We start from the raw sequence: 26,027 nt of genomic DNA on the forward strand, positions 1-26,027 counted from the left end.
GGAGTCTGGCCTGGCCTGTTTGATGGTGTGACGGGTAGCCCATGCTATTTATTTATTAATTTGCATTTTTCTGATTACTAGTAAAATGAACATCTTTTCAATTTTGTCAGCCGTTTAGAGGTTTTTTATTTCCTGTGAATCATCTGTTCATACTCTTTTATCATTTTTTCACTGAGAATTTTTCTTATTGATTTATAGTTCTTTACATCCTAGATACCAATCCCTTATTGGTTCCTATTCACTTAAAATATAAAATATTGCAAGCGTGCACAGACATACAGATTATACTCCTGCACAACCATCTGCTTATGAACCCTGTTTGCTCTATGTCCGTGAACAGTGGAACACTACAGACACAACCCCAGTCCTCCAATGTCATAACCTTAGTGTACGTGCTCAGCTGCCACTTCCACTAAATTTATATTCAACATTCCACACACGTCATATTTTTACTACTGCTATATGAACCTGTAAGATATGTTGTAAATACCAAATCAATATAAATAGTACCCTACTTCTTCTGCAACTGGTTTTTTGTTGTTCCAAATTATGTTCTCAGGATTAAATCAATGTTAGGCGTGTCTAGGTGGTGCAGTCAGTCGGTTAAGCGTCCAACTTTTGGCTGCAGCTCAGGTTGTGATCTCAAGGTTGTGAGATCAAGCCCCGCACCGGGCTCCACGCTCAGCGTGGAGTCAGCCTGAGATTCTCCCTCCCTCTGCCCCTCCCACTCGGGCTCTCCCCGCCTCTCTCTCCAATAAGTAAATAAATCTTAAAAAAAAAAAAAAAAAAGATTAAACCATGTTAGCAATCAACTTAAGTGGCTGGCAAATTTTTTCCTACGAAGACTCAGAGGATAAATAGGTTTTTGTTTTGTTTCATTTTAATAAATAGGTTTTATGGGCCAGATGATCTCTGTTGCAAGTACTCAGATTTGCCACTGTCATGCAAAGCAGCCAGACAGACAATAGGTAAATGAATGAGCTTTACTTATGGACACTGAAATTTGAATTTCTTATCATTTTCCACATGTATGAAATACTATTCTTTGGGTTTTTTCCCAAACATTTAACAACGTAAAAACTACTCTTTGCTCATGAGCCCTACAAGCATGGGCAGCAGGCTGGACTTGGGCTAGGGCTGTGCTTGCCAATCCCTGACCTAATGTACACATCATCACACTGCATAGCCCCGTGCGTAAGTATATCACAGTATATGAATGTTCCAGCAGTCAGACATACAGGCTGCTTTCACTCACTCTGCACAACATGCCCACCAGATGTTCACATCCATCCCTCCACACAAACCACTCTCCAGACCATCAAGGCCTGACTGGCTCACCTAAGGGTCACTAGTCCCCTCACTTTCTCTCTCAGCAGCGTTCACACCGCTGGACACTTCAGAGTCCCTAACTCCCTGGCAGTCCTCAGGTTCTCGGGCCAACTCCTCCGGTCCCAACATTGAGACATCGGGCTTCTCAGAGCTTTATCCTACACCAAACTCCCACCACACACCCATCATCTATGCCAGGGCCAAGCACTACAGCATGAGAATTCTAAAAGTTGTAATTCTAGCCTAAGACTTTATTATTATAGAGTTCCAAATGCAAATTTATAATCACCTGCTGGATTCCCACTTGGAATTTGTATGAATCTCAAACTAAAATATTTGAAATGGAAATTCTGATCCTGACCCCATGGTGTGCTCTTCCCATTTCTTCCCTAGTTCAGTACATGGCACCCTGAGTTGCTCCAGACAGAAACCCAGGTGTTATCAGACACCTCCCTTTCTTACCTTGTCACCTCATTCTTTTTTTGAAAAAATATTTTAGTTATTTATTTGACAGATATAGACAGCGAGTAAGGGAACACAAGCAGGGAGAGTGGGAGAGGGAGAAGCAGGCTCCCCACTGAGCAGGAAGCCTGATGCGGGGCTTGATCCCAGGACATTAGGGTCAAGACCTGAGCCGAAAGCAGATGCTTAGCAACTAAGCCACCCAGGCGCCCCTTGCCATCTCATGTTCTGTGGATTTTACCTCCAGTATGTCTCTCAGACCCTTCTCTTCTGTCCATTTCTATGGCCACCATCCAGTGAACACCATCTCTCCTAATACCACAATCGTCTAATTAGCACCTCTCCAACTTCTCCTCATGGCAGGTGCGTTAAAAAAACAGAAACCAGGGGGCACCTGGGTGGGTCAGTCGTTAGGCAGCGGCCTGTGGCTCACGTCATGATTCCAGGGTCCTGGGATCAAGCCCCGCATCGGGCTCCCTACTCTGCAGGAAGCTGCCTTCTTCCTCTCCCACTCCCCCTGCTTGTGTTCCCTCTCTCACTGTGTGTCTCTCTGTCAAATAAATAAAACCTTTACTAAAAAACAAACAAACAGGGGCACCTGGGTGGCTCAGTGGGTTAAAGCCTCTGCCTTCGGCTCAGGTCATGATCCCGGGATCCTGGGATCGAGCCCCGCATCGGGCTCTCTGCTCAGTGGGGAGCCTGCTTCCTCCTCTCTCTCTCTCGGCCTGCCTCTCTGCCTACTTGTGATCTCTGTCTGTCAAATAAATAAATAAAATCTTTAAAAACAAACAAACAAACAAAAGCAAAGAAATCAGGGGCGCTTGGATGGCTCAGTCGGTTAAGCGTCCAACTCGATTTTGGTTCAGATCATGAGACTGTGCCCCGCGACAGGCTCCACACTGAGCATGGATCCTGCTGAAGATTTTCTCTCTCTCTCTCCCTCTCCCTCTGTCCCTTCCACCCCATTCCTGGGCATGCTCGCTCTCTCAAAAAAGAGAGAAGGAGAGAAAAGAAAAGAAGAGAAAGGAAAAGGAAAAAAAAGAAAAGTGAAAAAATCAGATGACCTAATTTTACCACATAAAACCTTTCAAAGTCTTCCCAACAGACTTAGAGTAAAATCCAAACTCTTGACCAGGGCTTAGAAAGCGAGATGTGACAGTCTGATTTCATCTGGAGCTCCTTCAGCCCTCGCTAGCAATATTCAGGCCACACAAGCTTCATCCAGGTTCTTTAAACATGTTAAGCTCTTTCCTACCTCAAGACGTAGCAAAGCTCTTTCCTTTGAGTGAACATGCCCCTCCCTCAGGCCTCCCACACCGACTCAGCACAGGCCTGACCGCCCTGCTTACAAAGTCACCTCTACAGAAAGACCTCCCTTAACCCCAATTCTCATTCCACTCTTATTCTCTCTCAAATGTCTGATTTCAATAACTTACAAAATATTTTCTTTAAATAATTCACTATGTTCTAACTTAAGGTCAATGAACAAAGATCTAGAGAAAGTTTCTCATTTGACAATTTTTCTCATACACATCAATATTACGACCTTATGATCTACTCATTTAATATCCTTCACAATATCATAATAAAAACCAATCTCATAGGAAAAAAACCATTGTATAAATGTATCATGAAGATAATGCTCTGAGATTATAGCAAAGCCAATTTTGAATAACTAAAAAACCTAAATAGAAAATTCCATAGAACCTAAGGAAGATCTATTTTCATAGGTCTGCCCATTAACATAGGAATAGAATTTCTGGAATTTTAAGGTTAAAAGACCTTTTGAGATGTTCTAGCTCAATGTCCTTGTTTTCAGAGATAATGAAATCGAGCTCCAAAAAACCCTAAGTGATTTGCTTAAGGTCCACAGCTGGGAAGAGTGAACAAAACATTCCAGGTCTCTTTATATCTAATCTATTTCCTCCTTTTGGCACATGCCTCCACATGAGAGGTTTTATGATATCTAATAATTAGATGGTTTTACTTTTTTTTTTACTTTTTTGTTTTTTAAGCAAGCTCTGCATCCAATGTGGAGCTCCAACTCACCACCCCGAGTTGTATGCTCTACTGACTGAGCCAGCCAGGTGCCCCGTAGTTAGATGTTTTTACACATCTAAGTTCTATAATGACATTGAACTCTGACTTCCTTATGACTTAGACAGATGAACTTCTCAGTTCAATAAAAGGGTGTACCTATTTCTGGCTTTACAGAGATTAAGCAAAATAACTTACTTGGCACGTGAGGCTCTCATGGGAGTTTTCGAATTATGGCGGAGACTTAACATATTTTCATGCTCTACTTGCTTGACCTGAGCTTCAAGTTTTGAAATTGTTCTAATTCAAAAGTAATAAGATAAATTAAGTACACATTTAAAATATAGCTCAACTACAAATTATTTACTTAACAGACACTTCTAGAGAAATGGTGACAGAAGAACTGCTGGTCTTAAAGCCTGTTTTCATAGTAAAATGCCACCAATAAGCTTAAAAAAGCTGAGCAAAACTGGAACATAAACTGAAAGGCAAATACATTAAACTATACAAGGAAACACAAGTGGACTTTATACAGACAAGTTAAAAAGATTTATAAATCTGACTACAGATCAAAACTCATGGTATAAATTAAATTAAAAAATAAAATAAATTCAAGTACTCAAATACAGTGCAATTCTAACGTGTTTAATTCTAAACATATATATCCACGCATATAAAATATAAATAGGTAATGTTTTCACAAAAAAGGAAGCAGGTTTAATATCCAATAAAAGAGCTAGTAAGAACTTCCTAGTTTTTAAAAGATACAGAGGCTAAATGATCCCCCAAACTCTCTGTCTACAGGCAATTCAGCTCATCTGTTCTATGTTCAGAATAAAAGCCTATTTTCAAGTTTACCAACAGAAAATAGGACTCGGGCCAATTGATTGTTTTGAGGTTACCTTGTTATTCTTTCTGTTCTTTTAAACTTTGCATGTCTTTGTCTCATCTTTTAAGCTCAAAATCTTGCCTACCCTGATGCAAGGAAGGTTTGAGAAAGAACAGCTCTAACCGGCTGACTGACGCTTCATGGCAATCTGAGATAAGGAAGCTATCGGCATAACTGAATGCATCACAGAAAAGACCTGGGCAGATGAGAGGGCCAGACAGCATTCACATTCTCCCAGATGGGAAGTCCTGAGGAGAGCAGTAAAATCTCCAAGTAAGGGCCACATCTCCAAATACAAATACAAAAACGTGCTCCAAAGCCAATTAGAAATATCTAATCCTTTGCATAGGGACCATTTATGACTCCGTTTCTCTCTAACTAGGCAAATCAGATCATGAATATAGTCCCCACACCAGGTTTTTAAGAAAGTAGATGTTCATAAAGTTCGGGTGAATGTTGTTTTCTTTTGGGAGCACAAATAAAATTTAGTGAACTAGACTGCTTGTTAAAATTCTTTTTCTTTTTCTTTTTTTTTTTTTTTTTGACAGATTTCCAATGGTTTAGCATCATTTAGATTTTGCTATGCTGACAAAGCACATAATGGTTCAGGAAATGCACACCCCTCAAGCCCAACCACCAATATACTCTAACAGTTTAAAAATCTCCTTTGGCTAAAATCAAATGTATTTCCAGGTCAGGGGAAGATTAGGATAAAACCTGATCTCGAAATGCCTAAAAACCCTCAAGAAAAACTTTCTTTCATTGCTTTCAATGCAGACACACAGTCAGGTGTTAAAAGAACAGAGGCATAATTATCTTATTAGTAAGACAATACATTTTACCTTTTCAAATCAGAAATCTGAGTGTGTGCATCCAGCAATTTGTTCTCAGTTGTATTTAACGTATCCTATGAAGATAAAGGAAAAATTCAGTAACTGGAATAGAATAGATTGTTTTATTTTAAAATACATAATACAAAACCAATCTAAGGCTACACCAGGGAGCTACAAAAATAATCATGCGGATACTCAGCAAAGAGGGAGCATCAACCATGAGCCAGTACATGTAATTCAAGGGAGAACCCGAGAGAACAAAACACTGGCTTACACCAAAAGCCGTACATATACCTCGTGTAGTAACAGGTACAGCTTATCATGCTCTGCTTGACTACAAGCAATCCAGGGTTAAAATGGACATGTCTTAGCCACAACTTGCCTAAAAACCTCAGTAAATGGCAAAACAAAGAGCTGTGCTAGTGAGATTTCAGATGTCCTGACTGGCTCCTAAGCCCCCAGAATGCCTCCCTGCCTTCCTCTAACCTTGAATGGCTGCTGCCCTGTAGTCCATGCAGCAGAAATGCTTGGGGCCCCACTTACAGCATCACTGAATTCAAATATCTCATTCCCAAACAAAGCTTTCATTAAGAAACCAAACATCATTGATAAATCCAAACAACCCCACGAAAAGCGAATGCTTTAAAAAACTTTATATTTAGGGGCGCCTGGGTGGCTCAGTGGGTTAAAGCCTCTGCCTTCAGCTCAGGTCATGATCTCAGGGTCCTGGGATCGAGCCCCACATCGGGCTCTCTGCTCAGTGGGGAGCCTGCTTCCTTCTCCCTCTCTGCCTACTTGTGATCTCTGTCAAATAAATAAAAATCTTAAAAAAAACACACAACTTTGTATTTAAATATTATGAAATAATTATTTACATCTATATTATACCTTACACTCTTCTAAAAATTCCATCTCATCTGAAACGCAATAGCCATTCAATATTTGTTAACACATCCAACAATTTATGACTTAAGTGGGCAAATATTTGAAAATAAGGACACTGACAGAGAATATGAAGTCAGTGGTCTAACTCAAGCAGCTGGAGGGGGATGGAGGGTGGGGAGAACAGAGGGAGATAAAGGGTCAGCCCTCTTCATTTCCAACCCAGGGCTTCTGCCCCTCCATGAAGCTCAGACCATGAATCACCGGCCATTACCTTTACTCGTTCGTGTTCTTTTCCCAGGGACTCGTACTCTCCTAAGAGCTACAAGGAAAAACAAAGAAATGTACCATAAAATTAAACATTATAATATCAACTCAGAGACAGTCTATAAAATAGCTCCCTGTCATCTTCAAAAATGCTAAGGTCTTGAAATAGAAAAATTAACACTCCGTTCCAGATTGAAGGCGACTAGAGAGATAAAGAGAAGTGAATATAAAGCATGTTTCTGGGTTGGATCCTGAACTGCGAAAAAGGTGCCATAAAATAATAATTGAGATGTCAACTGCACATTTAATTACTTTGATTTGTTCTGTGACTATGTACAGAAGATCCCTGTTCTTATGAAATACATATCAAAAGGGAGGGGGGTAAAGGGGCATAATGTCTATGGCTTACTCTCACATGGTTCAAGAAAAAAAATGCGCAGGTAAACATGTACGTACGGAAGGTGATAAAGCAAATATGGCAAATTGTTAACAACTGGGATCCTAGGGAAAAGGAACAGGACATTCTTACAAGTTTTCTGTTAATCTGAATGTTTCAAAATAAAAACAAAAATTATATGATATCAGTCAAGACCCTTCAGGTAAACAGTATTTTAAAAGATTAAAATTTGCTTTCTTCTTTGAATTGTATACTTCTTTTGGATAAATTCCATAGAGTAAAGGCACAATCCCAAGTCTAATATGATTAGGTAATTTCTTTGAAAATACATATTATGTGAGACTTACTAAAGAAGACAGAGTCCAAGAATTTTCTTTTTATCCCAAGATCCCACTCAAGTGACAATGCGGCAGTTACAGAGAAATCAAGAGTTGAGTGCAACAAAGGAGAGATCTCAATGAGGCTGTAACAAGGCATAGCAGGCTGTAAGCTTCAGTGCCTGTGTATGGGACGCTAACGGTTAGCAGGCCAGTGTCTTCATATCCCGAGAGGCTCACGACCTGAATGTCAGGTTCAGTAGCAGACAGGATGCAAGCACAGGCTGACCAAAGGGAGCTGGTTTAAAGTCCTCAAGCTGAGTGGCGAGAGCCTAGAACCGCAGTGGACTGCCCAGCCAGGCGACAAGACACAGGAAATGTGAATGAGAGACACATGGCATTCCAGAAACCCAAGTCTAACAGATAGAGGAAGCAAAGGGTAAGGAGATGATGACCAAGGAAGAGTTAAAACAAAATTTGGCTCCCCGTCCCTTACTGCCAGCAGAGCGTGACAGAAAGGTCCCAGACAAGAGACTGGGAGACTCTTCCTTGGAAAAACCAAACAATTCTAGCAAAAAGACCTCTACATAACCACATCTGGAGGCTCCCTAAGCAAACAGCTGGTCTGTCACTCTAAAACTGCTTATAAGGAAAGGCTACCAGGAAATAGGCCCCATCCATGCACATGGAGTCAGTCTCCTAATGACTTCTGACTGCCTCCCCCTTAAATGTGAGTCTACAATAAAAGAACCAATATTTTTTTAAAAAAGCAAAAATATTCAATATGAAGCAGACTTCAAAATGAAAGTTTAACTCAAAAGAAGTAATAAATCAAAACTAAAGAAAGCTATTAATATCCTCAGTGTTCTATTCATAATAAAACAAGACCAGAAACCAATGAAAAACTAGCAACTGAAGAACAAACAGCTCTGGGGGTGCCTGGGTGGCTCAGCAGGTTATGCCTCTGCCTTCGGCTCAGGGCATGATCTCAGGGTCCAGGGATCGAGCCCCAAATCAGGCTCTCTGCTCAGTGGGGAGTCTGCTTCCTCCTCTCTCTCTGTCTACTTGTGATCTCTGTCTGTCAAATAAATAAATAAAATCTTTAAAAAAAAAAAAAAAGAAAAGAAAAGAAACAGCTCTTAGAAACTAAAAATGAGGGGAACCTGGGTGGCTCAGCTGGTTGGGCGACCTCCTTCGGTTCAGATCACGATCCCGGAATCCTGGGATCAAGTCCAGCATCGGGCTCCCAGCTCCATGGGGAGTCTGCTTCTCCCTCTGACCTTCTCCCCTCTCATGTTTTCTCTCACTCTCTCTCTCAAATAAATAAATTAAATCTTTAAAAAAAAAAAAAAGAAACTAAAAATGAGAGAGAAAATAAATATATTACTAAGACAAGGAGACAAGGAGATACAGAACAAAGAGGCCATGATGGAAACTAAAGTATACATGAGTCTTAGAAAATCAACCCATGCAACATAACATTTACTAGCAAAAGTTCCAGAGAAAGAGAACAGAGAAGGCAAGGAGGAAATCAAGAGAAAAATAACATTAGCAAGTCTATAGGACCAAAGGACATTAATTCCCAGATTGGAAGAATCTGTGCCTCCAACAATGAATGAAAAACGACCTGTTTCAAGGCACACTGCTTTGAAGGAGTGTCTGAACTCACTCATAAGGAATGAGAAGCGCATTTACAGACACAATGTGTAGTCCTTGATTGCAGTGTAAACTAAAAAGCAAAAACCAAAACATCGATAAAGGACATTATTTAGACAACTGGATCAAGTTGAAACAGACTATCTATTAGATAACTAGCATTACATCAAAATTAAATTCCCCGAGTGTGAGAACTGTGTTGAGATTATGCAGGAGAATGTCCTTATTCTCAGGAGACACCTGTTGGAGTATTTAGGAGTGAAATCTCACAGTGTCTGTAATTGACTCCCAAATTGCTCAGCATAAGGAAAAAAGCCTATAATGTTGTGAAGACATAAAGCAAATGTGATAAAATATTCACAATTGGTGAACTAGACAAGGAATATACAGAGGTTTTCATCATACCATCTGTACAATTTTTCTGTAGTCTTGAAGCTTTCAAAATAAGAAAGATGGGGGGAAAGGAGAAAACACAAAAGACAGGACTGGGATGAGGGAGAGAAGAAGATAATCAATCGTCAGGTATATTCTCAAGGCAACAAAAAACAATGGAACAAAATGCTTAAAAATCTGACGAAAATAAAGTATACCCCAGAATTCTATATTCTTAGCCAAATGACATGTGAAGGACTTAAATCTTCATCCATGATAATTACGGATAATGTTAAAAATTTAAGACATAAGGGCACCTGGCTGGCTCAGTTGGAAGAGCATGCAACCAGGCACCCCTGCTTTGTTTCGAAGTAATCTTTTCACCCAAGGTGGGGCTTGAACTCATGACCCCGAGATCAAGAATCATGTGCTCCACCAACTGAGTCAGCCAGGAACTCCAAACGCAGTTTTGTTTTGTTTTTGTTTTGTTTTTAATGCGATAAGCCTACAGTAATATTTACATGAAATAAAATGGCAAAAAACTAACAATGAATCTTGGAACACTGCATCAAAAACTAATGATGTATTTTATGGTGAATAACAAAACACAATAAAAAAATTTATTTTAATTTAAAAATTTTTTTAAAAATGAAAAACTGGTAAAAATAATTTTTAGAAGACAAAAAGTTAAGGAAGCATCACACCAAAAATCAAAGCTCATTATAAAATGCTAGTAATTAAAATGATGTAGTTTCTATCCAGGGACAAAGAAACAAACCAATGAAACAGACTAGGGAGCCTCAAAACAGACACATCCAAGAAAGAAACATAATATACAACAGAAGTGGCATTAAAAGTCAGTAGGGAGGGGCGCCTGGGTGGCTCAGTGGGTTAGAGCCTCTGCCTTTCGCTCAGGTCATGATCCCAGGGTCCTGGGATCGAGCCCTGCATCGGGCTCTCTGCTTGGCAGGGAGCCTGGTTCCTCCTCTCTCTCTCTCTCTGCCTGCCTCTCTCCCTACTTGTGATCTCTATCTGTCAAATAAATAAATAAAATCTTAAAAAAAAAAAAAAAAGTCAGTAGGGAAAAGATATTCTCTTAAAAAATGGTGCCATGAAGGGCGCTCCAGGCTCAATCAGTGAAGCATGTGGGCTCTCAATGTTGGGGTCATGAGTTCAGGCCCCATGTTGGGCATAGAGATTGCTTAAAATAAATGAACTTTCTGAAAAAAATGGTGCTGTAATACTCGGTTAATCATTTGAAAAAAAACAATCAAGTCCAATCCCTATCTCACACCACATATAAGAGGCAATCTGGGATAGATTAAAGGCCTAAATATATAAAGAAAGGCTCTTAATTTAATTTTATATTTTACTTTATTTTTAAATATTTTATTTATTTATTTGACACAGAGAAAGAGAGAGCACAGAAGGGAGAACACCAGACAGAGGAGAGGGAGAAGCAGGCAGGCCGATGTGGGGCTCGATCCCAGGACCCTGGGATCATGACCTGAGCTAAAGGCAGTCACTTAACCAACTGAGCCACCCAGGCATCCCAAAAGGCTGTACAATTTTGTATATGTGCTGCCGAAGCTAGCACTAGGCTGTATAATTTTGGAAGGCAATATACAGGATAGTAATTTTCTGATCCTTAAGTAGGAAATGATTTTGTAAACAAGACATAAAAGAGCTCCAAACCAGAAATGAAAAGACTGTATTTTGGACACTAAAATACAAAACTTGGGGGTGCCTGGATGGCTTAGTCAGTTAAGCGTCTGCCTTCAGCTCAGATCACGATCTCAGAGTCCTGGGATCCAGCCTCAATTCAGGCTCCCTGCTCAGCAGGAAGTCTGCCTCTCCCTCTCCTTCTGCCCTCCACTCGTGTTCTCTCTTGCTTTCTCTCAAAAATAAATAGTATCTTTAAAAAATAAAATACAGGGGCACCCAGTGGCTCAGTGGGTTAAAACCTCTGCCTTCGGCTCAGATCGTGATCTCAGGGTCCTGGGATTGAGCCCTGCATTGGGCTCTCTGCTCAGCGGGCACCTGCTTCCCCCCCACCCCCCCCCCCCCCCGGCCTCTCTCTCTCTGCCTGCCTCTCTGCCTACTTGTGACCTCTGTCTGTCAAATAAATAAATACATAAATAAATCTTTAAAACAAATAAATAAATCTTTAAAATAAATAAATAAATAAAATACAAAGCTTCTACCCCATAAAAGATAACACCAGGTGAAATGTGAGCCACAAGCCAAGGGCAAAGGACAGCAACACATATAAACTAACCATTTCACATCAATCGGACTGGCAAAAATTAAGAAGTCTGACAACAGCAAGCATTGGAAATACTCTAGAAAACAAGAATTCTCATACATTACTAGTGGGAAAATGAACTAGTACAACCATTTCACAGAGCAGCTTAGCAACGTCTCAAGAAGAGGACAGTGTGCATATTCTAAGTCCCGGCCACCACACACACAGACGCACGCAGGTTCACGGGACAGACTGTTTATCTCCAAAATCGCAGCAGCAATTTCTGTTCACACAAGGTCTTCCGGAACCTGGCCACACCCCGTCAAGAAGTGGTATCTATTTCTTCTTCCCCTGAACCTGAGCAGGCCTTTGAGACTACTTAACAAATAGAAAGTGACAGAAATGATGCCGAAGAATTTCCAGGGCTGGGTGGTAAAAGGCTACTGGCTGTCAGGACAATCTTCCAGGACACTGGCCCATGGCAGTCCGTCGTCACGCTTCAGAGAAGACCAACCAGCCCACGTGGAAGAATGCAGCCTTAGTTGACGGCCTTCATCAACAATCAGCCTCCAGCCTTTTTTTTTTTTTTTTAAGATTTTTTTTATTTATTTATTTGACAGAGAGAGATACAAGTAGGCAGAGAGGCAGGCAGAGAGAGTGAGAGGGAAGCAGGCTCTCTGCCGAGCAGAGAGCCCGATGTGGGACTCGATCCCAGGACCCCGAGATCATGACCTGAGCCGAAGGCAGCGGCTTAAACCACTGAGCCACCCAGGCGCCCCAGCCTCCAGCCTTTGAAAATCCAGCTGAGGTCCCAGATGTTGCAGAGCAGAGACAAGCTGTCCCCACTGTGGTCTGCCCAAGTTCCCAGACTACATCTAGTTCGGGGTCCAGCTGAGACTCTGGTTCCTAACCCGAGAGGCAGTTGCACAGGTCTGTGCAAGGAGACCTGTTTAGGAACGCTCATGGCCCTGCGGCTCTTAAGAGCAAGAAAAAGAAACTGGCAAGAGGGAAACAGGGAATTGTGGAAAATTCAGAGTGAGCGGAATCCTACACGAGAATGAGGACAAATGAGCTAGTGCTAATGCATCTGCCTGAACAAATCTTACCAGCGAGAAGAGATGTAAATACAGTGTGACAGCAATTGTAAAAAGCTCTACAACATGCCAAACAACATTGACTATGCACACATGCACATGTGAGACACAGACATGGGAAGACATTCACTATTCAGACCAGTCACACCCAGGAGGGTGGGTGAGCAGAAATGGGTGCACGGCAGGGGGGAGACTGCGACCGTATCTGTTGTATTTTAAATCTAAAGATGAGTGGTGGGTCATAATTCCCCAAGTAATACTCTTTTCATATACCTGAAAAACTTCAAATATGTTTAAATAAAAATGATTAAAAGCTGCATGTATCAACATGGTAAATCTCAAAAACCAAGCTACAAAAAAACAGGTTGCAGGAGGGCCACCTGGCTGGCTCATTGCTTAGAGCCTGGGACTCTTTATCTTGGGGTCATGAGTTTGAGCCCCATGTTGGGTATGGAACCTACTTAAAAGAAAAAAAAAAAAAAACAGGTTGCAGGAAGTATATGTGGTATAATACGACTCATTTCTCATTTAAGGACACATCAAACCTTACTATATACTGTTTACAGAATATGTATGTGGAGCAAAAGTAGAAAGTATGGGGAAAACCAATGGTATATTCAACAGAGCAGGTTTAGAAGAGAAAGGGTGAAGAGTATTTCAATTGTATTTACAGACAGCTGGTATGTGGATATTCTATATATTACTCTGTATACTTTTCCCTATGCTTAAAATACTTGACATGATAAATGCAAAGGAAGACTGTGTAATCACTGGCAACATTAATATAATTTCAGCTCAAAACAACATTCCAACCATCCCGTGCTGTTTCCTGTTATTCCAACATAACTACAGTGAACTTACAAATAATTAAAAACGATGGCATCCCACTAGCAAGGAATGTACCTAGTGCTAGATCTTCATTTCTAAATATCATTTTCCACCTAAGTGAACCAGCGCTCCATGGGAAAATGACGGATTTAGGGCTGGGACTGGGAAAGTACAAGATGAGGGTCGAAGGATGACATGAACGTGTCCAAAGGACACAGGAGTCAGCCCGCCTGACACTTACCCTACCGGCCAAAACTAGGACAGTGCAAGCATCAAAATGGTAACTGGAACACAACAAAAAGAACTGTAACTCACTGAACAAAGTAAGAATTCATCAGTCCACGCTAATATAAATAACAGAGAGCTGAAAGCCTCTCCTTTCAGTAAAATGTAGAAGGAGTAATAGAAGAACCACCATTTGGCAACCACAACAGTAATTACTTGTTTCAGGAAAGACTCCTCAGTGGATTCTAAAGCTAGTGGGTAAAAGTTTGATGAGAAAAAGGTGATTTATAAAGTCTTAAAATATCCCTTAATAGAGCCCTCCTACAGAGTTGGTGGGAATCCAAGCCCGTGCAGCCCCTATGGAAAACAGCATGGAGGCTCCTTAAAGGGTTGAAAATAGAGCTACCCTACTACCCAGCAATTGCACTAGTGGGTATTTATTCCAAAGATACAAACGTAGTGATCCGAAGGGGCTCGTGCACCCCAATGTCCATAGCAGCAACGTCCATGATAGCCAAACTATGGAAGGAGCCCAGATGTTCATCAGCAGATGAATGGATAAAGATGTGTACATACATACACACACACACACACACACACACACACACACACTGGAATATTACCAGTCATCAAAAACTGAAATCTTGAAGCACCTAAGTGGCTCAGTCGTTAAGAGTCTGCCTTCAGCTCAGGTCATGATCCCAGGGTCCTGGGATGGAGCCCTGCATCAGGCTCCCTGTCTGCAGGAAGACTGCTTCTCCCTCTCCTGCTTCCCCTGCTTGGTTCCCTCTCTCGCCATCTCTCTCTGCCAAATAAATAAATAAAATGTTTAAAAAAAATGAAATCTTGCCATCTGCAACAATGTAGATGGAACTAGAGGGTACTATGCTAAGCAAAATAAGTCAATCACAGAAAGACAATTATCATATGATCTCACTCCTATGTGGAATTTAAGAAACAAAACAGAGGATCATAGGGGAAGAGAGAAAAAAATAAAACAAGACGAAACCAGAGAGGAAGACAAACCATAAGAGACTCTTAATCATAGGAAACATAGGAAACTGAGGGTTGCTGGAGGGGAGGGGGGAGGGGGATGGGGTAACTGGGTGATGGACATTAAGGAGGGCACATGATGTAATGAGCACTGGGTGTTATATAAGACTGATGAATCACGGACCTCTGCCTCTGAAACCAGTAATACATTATATGTTAATTAACTGAAATTAAATTAAAAAATAAAAATAAAATAATCCAATTAAAAAATGAACAAAGGGCTTTAACAGACATTTCTCCAAAAATGATATACAAATACCTCTGAAACCAATAATACATTATATGCTAATTTTTTTACTTTATTTTTATTAAGATATAATGTATTATTTGTTTCAGGGGTACAGGTCTGTGATTCATCAGTCTTACACAATTAACAGCATTCACTATAGCACATACCCTCCCCAATGCCCATTCACCCAGCCACCCCACCCTCCCCACCCCTCCACTCCAGCAACCCTCAGTTTGTTTCCTGAGATTAAAAGTCTTTACGGTCTCCCTCTCTTGTTTCATCCCTTTACATTTTTTCCTCTCTTCCCCCATGATCCTCTGCCTTGTTTCTCAAATTTCACCTATCAGCGAGATCATATGATAATTGTCTTTCTCTGGTTGACTTATTTCGCTTGGCATAATACCCTCTAGTTCCAGGACATTGCAAGTGCAAGATTTCATATTTTGATGGCTGCATAGTATTCCACTACAGACAGACAGACAGACAGACACACACACACACACACACACACTCTCTCTCTCTCTCTTTATCCATTCATCTGCCAATGGACATCTAGGCTCTTTCCATAGTGTAGCTATTATGGACATTTAAATAGTAATTATTTTAAATTTTAAAATGTTTAAATATATTATATATATATATATATATATATATATATATATATATATATATCCACCCCCTAATACTTATTAATTCTAAATCTGGAGATAGAACTTTACAGTGGAGACACCTGGCAAACACCACCTTAAACCAAGAGATCACAATTAATACCACAAAACTAACATGTGCCTCCTGATAAGATATGCTAAGAAGGGCTCAGCTTGGGACGCCTGGGTGGCTCAGTGGGTGGAGCCACTGCCTTGGGCTCAGGTCATGATCTCAGGGTCCTGGGATTGAGCCCCACATCAGGCTCTCTGCTCAGCGGGGAGCCTGCTTCCCCCTCTCTCTCTGCCTACTTGTGATCTCTCTCTGTCAAATAAATAAATAAAATCTTTTTAAAAAATAAATAAATAAAAAAGAAGGGCTCAGCTTCCTTTTGCAGTATTCTTGCACATTTGTTCTAACAACCTGAATCTAATTGTGCAAAACACAAACACAAACTGAAGAATATTCTACAACAGTGCTGTCCAACAGAACTTTCTGCAACACTGGAAGTTTTCTATCCTAACTCCCCAATAGGGCAGCCACAACCACATGGAACCACCAAATGAACAATAAAGCACATATTGTTAAATGTTAAGGCTTCAAATCAAGAGGTTCCTAGGTGGGACGCCTGGGTGGCTCAGTTGGTTAAGTGGCTGTCTTCAGCTCAGGTCATGATCCCGGCATCCTGGGATTGAGTCCCACATCGGGCTCCCTGCTCAGCAGGGAGCCTGCTTCTCCCTCTGCCTCTGCCTGTGCTCACTCTCTCTGACAAATAAATAAAATCTTAAAAAAAAAAAAAAAAAAAAAAAGAGGTGCCTGGGTGGCTCAGTCAGGGAAGCATCTAACTTCAGCTAAGGTCGTGATCACACGGTCCTGGGATAGAGCCCAGCAGCAGGCTCCCCACTTAGCCAGGAGTCTGCTTGTCCCTCTTCCTCTGCTTCTCCCCCCACTCATGCTCTCTCTCAAATAAATGAAATCTTACAAAAAAAAAAAAAAAAAAAAAGAAACAAAGAAAAACACTTAGAGACCTGAGATGAAAGGTATATGGAGGGGCACCTGGGTGGCTCAGTTGATTAAGGCTCTGCCTTTGGCTCAGGTCATGATCTCATGGCCGGGGGATCAAGTCCCCCATCAGGCTCTCTGCACAGAAAGTAGTGTGTTTCTCCCTCTCCCTCTGCTGTTCCCCCTAGCTTGTGCTTTCTTTCCTTCTCTCACTCTGCTGTCTCAAATAAGTAAATAAAATCTCACACACAAAAAAGGGGGGCGGTGCCTGGCTGGCTCAGTCATTGAGCATCTGCCTTCTGCTCAGGTCATGATCCTAGGGTCCTGGGATCAAGCGCCACATTAGGCTCCCTGCTCAGCAGGAAGCCTGCTTCTCCCTCTCCCACTCCCCCTGCTTGTGTTCCCTCTCTCGCTGTGTCTCTCTCTGCTAAATAAATAAAATCTTTATTTAAAAAAAAAAGGTATATGGAAAATTTTATACAATTTTTGCAACTTTCTATAATTCTGGTATTATGTCAAAGTAAACATACAGGGGGCTCCTGGGTGGCTCAGTCAGTTAAGCATCTGACTTCTCAGGTCTTGGGATGGAGCCCAGCGTCAGGCTCCTCACTCAGTAGGAAGTCTGCTTAGTCCCTCTGCCCCTCACCTTGCTTGTATTCACTCTCCCTCAAATAAATAAAATCTAAAAAAAAAAGAAAAAAAAAGTCTGAAAAATCAGACTACATCATGCATTCAGACACAAAATTTATACTATTAGTACACATTAACGAGAACAGTAATAATGAAAACCTTGTGAAGTTCTAATCAAATATGACATACTGAAGAGAGTATTTATATCCACTGTCTCCTGAAACTTTATGACAGTAAGGAAACAAAAAAAAACCATAAGGCTTGTTGATATGATATGTTGAAAATGGTACTTTACCTCTATGGTTTTAACTCCCAATATCCCATAACTACAGTCTAAACATGAGAAAAACAACAGACAAATCCCAAGGACATCCAACAAAATTCCTGATCAGTCCTCCTTAAAACTGTCCAGGTCATCAAAAACAAGGAAAAGTGTGAGAAACTGTCATAGCCAAAAAGGGCTTAAGGAGATATGATACCTAAAGGTAATACAGGATCTGGGAACAGAAGAAGGACATTAGGTAAAAACAAAGGAAATCTAAATAAACTATAGAATTTACTTAATAATTATGTATCAATACTGCTTCATTAATTGTTGCAAACATGCCATCCTAACATAAGACATTAACAACAGGTGGACTGTGCAGGATATGTGGGAACACTGCACTATGTTTTCAATTTTTCTGTAAATCCAAAACTGCTCTAAAAAATAAAAGTGCGGGCGCCTGGGTGGCTCAGTGGGTTTAAGCCTCTGCCTTGGCTCAGGTCATGATCTCAGGGTCCTGGGATCAAGCCCTGCATCGGGCTCCCTGCTGAGCTTCTCCCTCTCTCTGCCTGCCTCTCTGCCTATTTGTAATCGCTGTCTGTCAAACAAATAAATAAAATCTTTTAAAATAAATAAATAAATAAATAATAAAAAATAAAGTGCTTTTTTAAAAGTTGAAGCAAATGTTTTTCAGATATGGAAGGCTTCCGAATTCATCTCCCAAGTATTCTTTTTCTCAGGAGATACACTCTAGCAAAACAAAAGAATTAAACCAAGAAAGAAGACACAGGATGCACACAAGAGATCCATGGGGTGCCTGAGTGGTACAGTTGGCTGAGCGTCCAACTCTTAATTTTGACTTAAGTCATGATCTCAGAGTCTTGGGAATCACGCCACTCATCATCAGGCTCTGAACTCAGAGCACAGTCTGCTTGCCCCTCTCTCTCCGCTCCTACCCCCGCTCCTTCCCTCTCTAAAATAAATAAATAAAAATAATAAAAAAGAGATCCAATACAGGAAATAAGCAAAGACCATCCCCAGGATGATGGTGAAGTCAAATCCTAGACATCTCTGTGTCTGATCTCAAGAGCAACCAGCTCATAATGATGCAAAAATATAGGCAGGTGGGAGGAAGTACTAAATACAGGATAGTAAGCAGGTTAAAAAAAAAAAAAGGCACTTATCAATTCCAGGAAAAATATTAAGTTGTTAGAGAAAGGAAACATAATCACTGGACACTGCAGCTTAGCTCTGAATAATATCTGAACAGACAAAAAATACTGAAAACTGTTTTACCTGGAAATGATAACCCATCTTATTTCAAATCTAAGACATCACTGAATAGAAATCACACCTTGACTTTATTTACTATTACTTACTACTAAAAGAGAAAAGAAATGCTGCCCATTAAAATATAGCACCATGGTGTAAAGATGTATTCCGATTTCTCAGAGTTGTTAAAAATGTAAAAGAATAGCTTCTTAGAATGAATTTAATACAGTAATCACATTGAAAGGAGAGAAAGAAGTATTCGCATTGAGAGCAAATGGTGTAAAAAAACTAAACTGTGACCTTCCTTGCACAGAAGGACGTCAATACATAATGTCTGAAATTGATGGGGAAAAAAAAGAAAAAACAATATAAATTTGTTACATAGAAACACAGAAGAAAAATGCTAGAAGAAACTGCTAAAAGAGCTGACAGTAAGGGCTTCTAAAGTAGGAGACACCAAGGTGGGGGGGAGGTGGAGAGGACTGTGGTTTTTCACTTGAGATTTGATTATTTAAACCATTTACAGGTATTATCTTCATGGAAATAAATGTAAAAAATCAAACAACAACAAAAATCAAAGCAGCAGTAATCTAAAGCTATCAGGAAGAAAATTCAACAGCTGAAATACGTTCAAATTTTTTTATGTAGCATGACAAAGGATATCAAGAAAAACCTGAGAAAAAAATATACAACCCCAAACCCAATGCAATCTCAAGATTATACAAAACCAAATTTTAAATGACATTATAGCAAAGTGAAAATATTCAATCAAACCTATTCTAAATCTGGTTCAATTTACCCATGCAGCCACACAGATGTTGATTTAAGTAAGATAGCTCAAAAGTTGACCCGCTAGAAGCAGAAAGGCGTGGGAGTGACACCACAGCTCTAAAAGCTGACTTCCTGCTTCAAGATAAGACCCAACTGACTCCGTTAAGAGGATATGTATTTGCAGCTACGGCAAAGTTACATAAAACAAAAATAAAGGTGGAAAAAGTCATAATTGCCTGTAAGAGTCTAACATCTAAAATTACTTTTAGCTTCCCGTCATTAGGTTCCCATTATTTGTCACTTACATCTTGAAACATTTTGTTTTCTTGTTTCAGTCTCGCTTCTTTATCATCGGAGAGTTTGTAAGCATTCTCAAACGCTTCTTCTAAATCCTGCAGACGAGATTTTAGCCGAATGATGGTATTGTCTTTTTCTTTATTACTCGTTCGCATTTCCTCAATCCGTTCCTGCAAAATTTTGGAAGCATTGCTGGCTGCATTGAAGCGTTCTCTAAAATCACTCTACAAAATAACAACAAAAATAACAAAAATTTTTAATTAAAAAAAATAGATGTTTCAATAGCAGTTAACAAATTGTGGGCATTAAACTATAAAAAAAAGTAATAAAATAAAACCTAGGGAAGCCTGGGTGGCTCAGTCGGTTAGGCTGCTGCCTTCGGCTTGGGTCGTGATCCCAGGGTCCTGGGATCAAGTCCAGCATCGGGCTCCTTGGTCAGTGGGGAGCCTGCTCTCTCTGCCTCTGCCTGCCTCTCTGCCTGCTTGTGCGCTCTCTCTCTCTTTCTCTCTCTGACAAATAAATAAATAAAATCTTTTAAATAAATAAATACAATAAAACCTACAAATGGGAACCTAAATTTAATATTTTGTTATGTCTTGGGATGGCGACAAAAAAGGATTACTCTACTAAAATAACAGCTTCAGGGGCTCCTGGCTGGCTTAGGCATTAGGCATGTAACTCTTGATCTTGGGGTTTTACATTCGAGCCCCACACTGGGTATATAAGTTTACTTAAAAATAAAAATCTTTAAAATAAATAAGTTTTTTAGAGGCGCCGGGTGGCTGAGTCAGTTAAGTGTCTGCCTTCAGCTCAGGTCATGATCCCAGGGTTCTGCAATCGAGCCCCCACATCGGGCTCGTTGCTTGGCGGGGAGCCTGCTTCTCCCTCTCTCTACCTGCTGCTCTGCCTACTTGTGCTGACTCTCTCTGTCAAATAAATAAATAAAATCTAAAAAAATAACAACAAATCAATCAATCAATATATATACATTTTTAAACCAGCTTAATGAGATTATCATCAAATATAGATACAAAACCACTGTTTGAGGCACTATGGTGCTGGGCTCACCTGTAGGTTACTTTAATGAAAAAAATAACTATGGCTATCAGGAGAATGATTCTGAAACCACACCTAGAATCTGTTGCCCCACATTAATATTTAGAGAATAATAAAGCTTTTATTACCCTATTCTCTCACTTACTAGGAAAGTATAAGACAAAATTCAAACTACATCTGATATGTTAATATTCATTCAATATTTTAAATATTCACTAAGTGCCAGGCAATACGGTGCCAGAAATACAAGATTAGCAAGAAAGACAAGTCCCCGACCTCGAGAAGCTTTTAGTTTAGGAGACAAAGACAATTAAAAACACATCAAAGGAAGGCAAAGAAACAGGGCACAGAACATAACTGACATCTTCCATCAAAATGTTACTTATAAGGTTACATGTAGAAGAATAAAACTTGGTAATGCATGAAAAAAAATTTTTTTAAGTTTGTGCATTCCAGTTATACACCCAAGAAAATTAAAAAACTAAGTCCAGGGGTGCCTGGGTGGTTCAGTCGTTAAGTGTCTGCATTTAGCTCAGGTCATGATCCCAGGATCCTGGGATTAAGCCCCGAATCGGGCCCCCTGCTTGGTGGGAAGCCTGCTTCTCCCTTTCCCACCCCCCCCCACTTATATTCCCTCTCTCGCTGTCTCTCCGTCAAATAAATAAATAAAATCTTTAAAAATAAAAAAATAGAAAATAAAAAAAATAAAAACTAAGTCTACATAAACTCTTGTATACAAATATTCATAGCACTGTCATTCATAATGCCCAAAACATGAAAACCAAAACACCTATCACCTGATGAATGAATAAATACGGTCTATCCCTACAATAGAATGTTACTTAGCCAGAAAAAATAGTGAAATATTGATTCATGCTACAACATGGATAAACTTTGAAAATATCACACCAAGTGAAAGAAGCCAGACACAAAAGGTTATATATATGATTCCATTTACATGAATGTCCAGAAGAGGCAAATCCTAAGAACAGAAAGTAGAGTAATGGTTGCTTGGGGCTGCGGAGAAGCAGTTTTGGAGTTAGGAGGGAAAGGCTGATGGTTAAGGGGTTCAGGGTTTCCTTAAGTGAGAAAATATTCTAAAACTAAGTGTGGTGGATGGTTGCACAAGTTTGCAAATATACTAAAAACCACAGAATTATACATTTCCAAAGAGTTTTATGATATATAAATTATATATTCCAATTAAAAAATTTTTTAAGCATCAAAGTAGGGGCGCCTGGATGGCTCAGATGGTTCAGCTTCTGCCTTTGGCTCAGGTCATGATCTCCAAGTCCTGGGATTGAGCCCTGTGTCGGGCTCCCAGCTCAGGGAGGAGGGATCCTGCTTCTCCCTCACCCTCTGCCTACAGCTGCTCCCTCTGCTTGTGCTCTGTCTCTCTCAAATGAATAAATAAAATCTTTAAAAAAATAAACAAATAGGGGCGCCTGGGTGGCTCAGTGGTTTAGGCCACTGCCTTCAGCTCAGGTCATGATCTCAGGGTCCTGGGATCGAGTCCCGCATCGGGCTCTCTGCTCGGCGGGGAGCCTGCTTCCCTCTCACTCTCTCTGCTTGCCTCTCTGCCTACTTGTGATCTCTCTCTGTCAAATAAATAAATAAAATCTTTAAAAAAAAAAAAAAAAAAAAAAGAATCCCCAAGCTTCAACTCTGCCTCATGAGACTCTGTCCAGAAGGCAGGCCTCATCCCTCCATACACTACCAAGGTCTCTATCCACACCACCTTTGTCTTTAAAAAAAATAAAAATAAATAAATAAATAAATAAATAAACAAATAAATAAAGTGTAAAACTTTATCCTACCAAAAGACGCCAACAGCATTCAAAATATAAACAATAAGACATCCTAACAACAACAAAGAAAGCACATAGCCAATGCTTTCATAAAACAATTTGTCTCTAACGTTCAGTTAACAAAAATATTTAGGTTTTTAACATTAAGACACTAAACAACAGGGGCATCTGGGTGGCTCAGTGGTTTAAGCCTCTGCCTTCGGCTCAGGTCGTGATCTCAGGGTCCTGGGATCGAGCCCCGCATCAGGCTCTCTGCTCAGTGGGGAGCCTGTTTCTCCCTCTCTCTCTGCCTGCCTCTCTGCCTACTTGTGACCTCTCTCTCTGTCAAATAAATAAATAAAACATTAAAAAAAAAAAGACACTAAATAACAAAAGAGTACTTACGACTTCTATTTCCAATAAGTTATTCTTATTTTCAAGTGTTCTCACACGATTGGTAGCTTCATTCAGAGCATTATCTAAATGGCCACATCTAAAAACCATAAATTGAAACAAAAAAATTAGAAGATAAAATCCTTTCCCTTCAAAGTATTCTACGAATCTCATTCTCTAATATGTCACAAAATTCTCCAATGTTAGTGAACATTAAGGATGCCATTTTAATAAATACATCCCAATAAATTTGATACTATTTTCCAAAGAAAATAACAGAAAAGACCCCTAATACAGTTAAGCGAAAAAGCAAAATATGAACAGACATTTGTACACCCATGTTCACAACAGCAAAACACATACAAATCAGAAGATGGAAGCAACCCAAGTGTTCAGAGGATGAATGGATAAACAAAGTGTGGTCTATCCATCCAATGGAGTAGTATTCAGTCCTAAAAAGGATGCAAATCTAGGGGCGCCTGGGTGGCTCAGTTGGTTAAGCATCAGACTTTTAATTTTGGCTCAGGTCATGATCTCAGGTTGGTGAGATCAAGCCTCTCATCGGGCTCTATCCTGGGTGCAAAGGCAACTTGAGATTCTCTCTCTCCCTCTTTAAAAAAAAGGAAAGAAAGAAAGAAAGAAAAACATTCTAACACCTGCTATAACATGGATGAACCCTGAGGGCATTACGCTTAGTGAAATAGTCCAGACACAAAAGGACAAGTATGATTCCACTTAAATGAGGTCCCCAAGCTCATATGAGGTGTCAAATTCATAGACAAAAAGTAGGATGCTGGGGCACCTGGGTGGCTCAGTGGGTCAAGCCTCTGCCTTTGGCTCAAGTCATGATCTCAGGGTCCTGGGATGGAGCCCCGCATCGGGCTCTCTGCTTAGCAGGGAGCCTGCTTCCCCTCTCTCTCTGCCTGCTGCTCTGCCTACGTGTGATCTCTCTCTCTCTGTCAAAATAAATAAACAAAATCTTTAAAAAAAAAAAAAAAAAGGTAGGATGTTGGTGCCAAAGGCTGGGGAGCAGGGAATGGAGGAGTGTTGCTTAATGGGAACAGGGTTCAGGTTTGCAAGATGAGAGTTATTGGCCTGCCTAGGTGACAAAGTCACCTTTGGCTCAGGTCATGATCCCAGGGACCTGGAATCAAGCCCCACGTCATGGTCCCTGCTCAGGGGGAAGCCTGCTTCTCCCTCTCCCTCTGCCTGCCACTTCCCCTACTTGTGCCCATTCTCTCTCTGTCAAATAAGTAAATAAAATTCTTTTTAAAAATTATATTTAAAAATACAGGATAAAGAATGCATAAAATTGCTTGATCTTTGTTATGAAAAAAACCTAGAGGGGCTCCTAGGTGGCTCAGTTGATAAGCGTCTGCCTTCAGTACGGGTTATGATCCCAGGATCCTAGGATTGAGCTGTGCACTGGGCTCCCTGCTCAGTGGGAAGCCTGCTTCTCCTTCTCCCACTCCCCCTGCTTCTGTTCCCTTTCTCACTGCATCTTTCTCTCTCTGTCAAATAAATAAAATCTCTAAAAAAAAACAAAACTACATATAGATCTGTGCCTTATGATTTCTAAGATATAAAACTTAAGTCTGGAATGTAACCGTAGAGGTTGGGTAGGGAGAACTCTGTTACATCCCTCTGTACTTTTCCAAATTAGCCTGGATCTATTATTCTTATAATTAAAGACCTTCCTAAAGTAAATCATCACAGAACCTCAAAATCACAAAACACACAGAAGAATTCCATTATCGTTTTGACTTGGTGTTAATGAATTGTTAATAAAAACTATTATCTATTTGACACTGATTATAAGCCAAATCTATGTTAAGCACTTTACGTTCGTCCTCACAATCCTATGAGTTAGGACTGCTATCATTACCGCTTTACAGATGAGAAAACAGAAGCTGTATTCCTCTTGGGTTGTAAGCAATCACTGGGATTTGAAACCTGGCAGGGTGGCTCTGGGGTTCACATTCCTAACCACTGTGTATTAATGCTGTGCAGAAATCAAATACTGATAAAACTGTTCTTGAAAGAGGGCGCCTGGGTGGCTCAGTTGTTAAGCATCTGCCTTCCAATCAGGTTCATCACGTCTGGGTCCTGGGATCGAGCCCCACACTGGGCACCCGGCTCTGGGGGGAAGCCTGCTTCTCCCTTTCCCACTCCCCCTGCTTGTGTTCCCTCTCTTGCTCTCTGTCAAATAAATAAATAAAATCTTAAAACTAAAACAAAAAACTGTACTTGCAGGAAAGAGCACAAAAGAGTCAAGTGGAAGTATGTTATGTTAATTCTATTTTTTTATTTTAACCACCACAGTGACTGTAGTAGGAGACTGTGTGACAGAACAATCGGAGACCAGGCTGGCCCACCATGTGGCAGGGGCCCCACTCTCAGTACCAGGGGGGTTTCTCCCCCTTGCAATTTTAAGTTTGAAAAAACCTGCTGTGAGGGCACCTGGGTGGCTCAGTGGATTAAAGCCTCTGCCTTCCGCTCAGGTCATGGTCTCAGGGTCCTGGGTTTGAGCCCCACACCGAGCTCTCTGCTCAGCAGGGAGCCTGCTTCCTTCTCTGTCTCTCTGCCTGCTTGTGATCTCTGTCCATCAAATGAATAAATAAAATCTTTAAAAAAAAAGTTAAAAACAAAAGAAAAAAAAGAAAAAAACCTGCTGTGTATGCTGACAACTTAAAACTGGTTTTTGTCTCCGGTGAATCCTTTCTCCCGTCCCAGGTGACAGCGACTACGGCTGTGCCCCTGCAAGCTCTCTGTCCCCTCCCTACCGTGCACCCCC

General features: G+C 40.6%; 1 protein-coding gene across 10 annotated transcripts in view; it reads right to left on the minus strand.

Moving 5' to 3' along the window:
• MPHOSPH9 (M-phase phosphoprotein 9) overlaps positions 1-26,027 on the minus strand; it is a 68,384-nt gene that overhangs the window by 16,716 nt on the left and 25,641 nt on the right. For all 10 annotated transcript variants that reach the window (XR_006821046.1, XR_006821047.1, XM_046025144.1 and 7 more), the window contains 5 exons: positions 23,246-23,333; positions 20,006-20,221; positions 6,707-6,754; positions 5,560-5,624; positions 4,027-4,128 (listed from right to left, as the gene is read on the minus strand). Coding sequence is in view for 8 of the 10 variants with exons in the window: in XM_046025144.1 (XP_045881100.1) it covers positions 4,027-4,128; positions 5,560-5,624; positions 6,707-6,754; positions 20,006-20,221; positions 23,246-23,333 (519 nt within the window). In the remaining 2 variants the exon portion in view is untranslated. The remainder of the gene's footprint in view (positions 1-4,026; positions 4,129-5,559; positions 5,625-6,706; positions 6,755-20,005; positions 20,222-23,245; positions 23,334-26,027) is intronic.

Source organism: Meles meles, chromosome 12 (assembly GCF_922984935.1).
Source record: "Meles meles chromosome 12, mMelMel3.1 paternal haplotype, whole genome shotgun sequence".
Lineage (NCBI taxonomy): Eukaryota > Metazoa > Chordata > Mammalia > Carnivora > Mustelidae > Meles > Meles meles.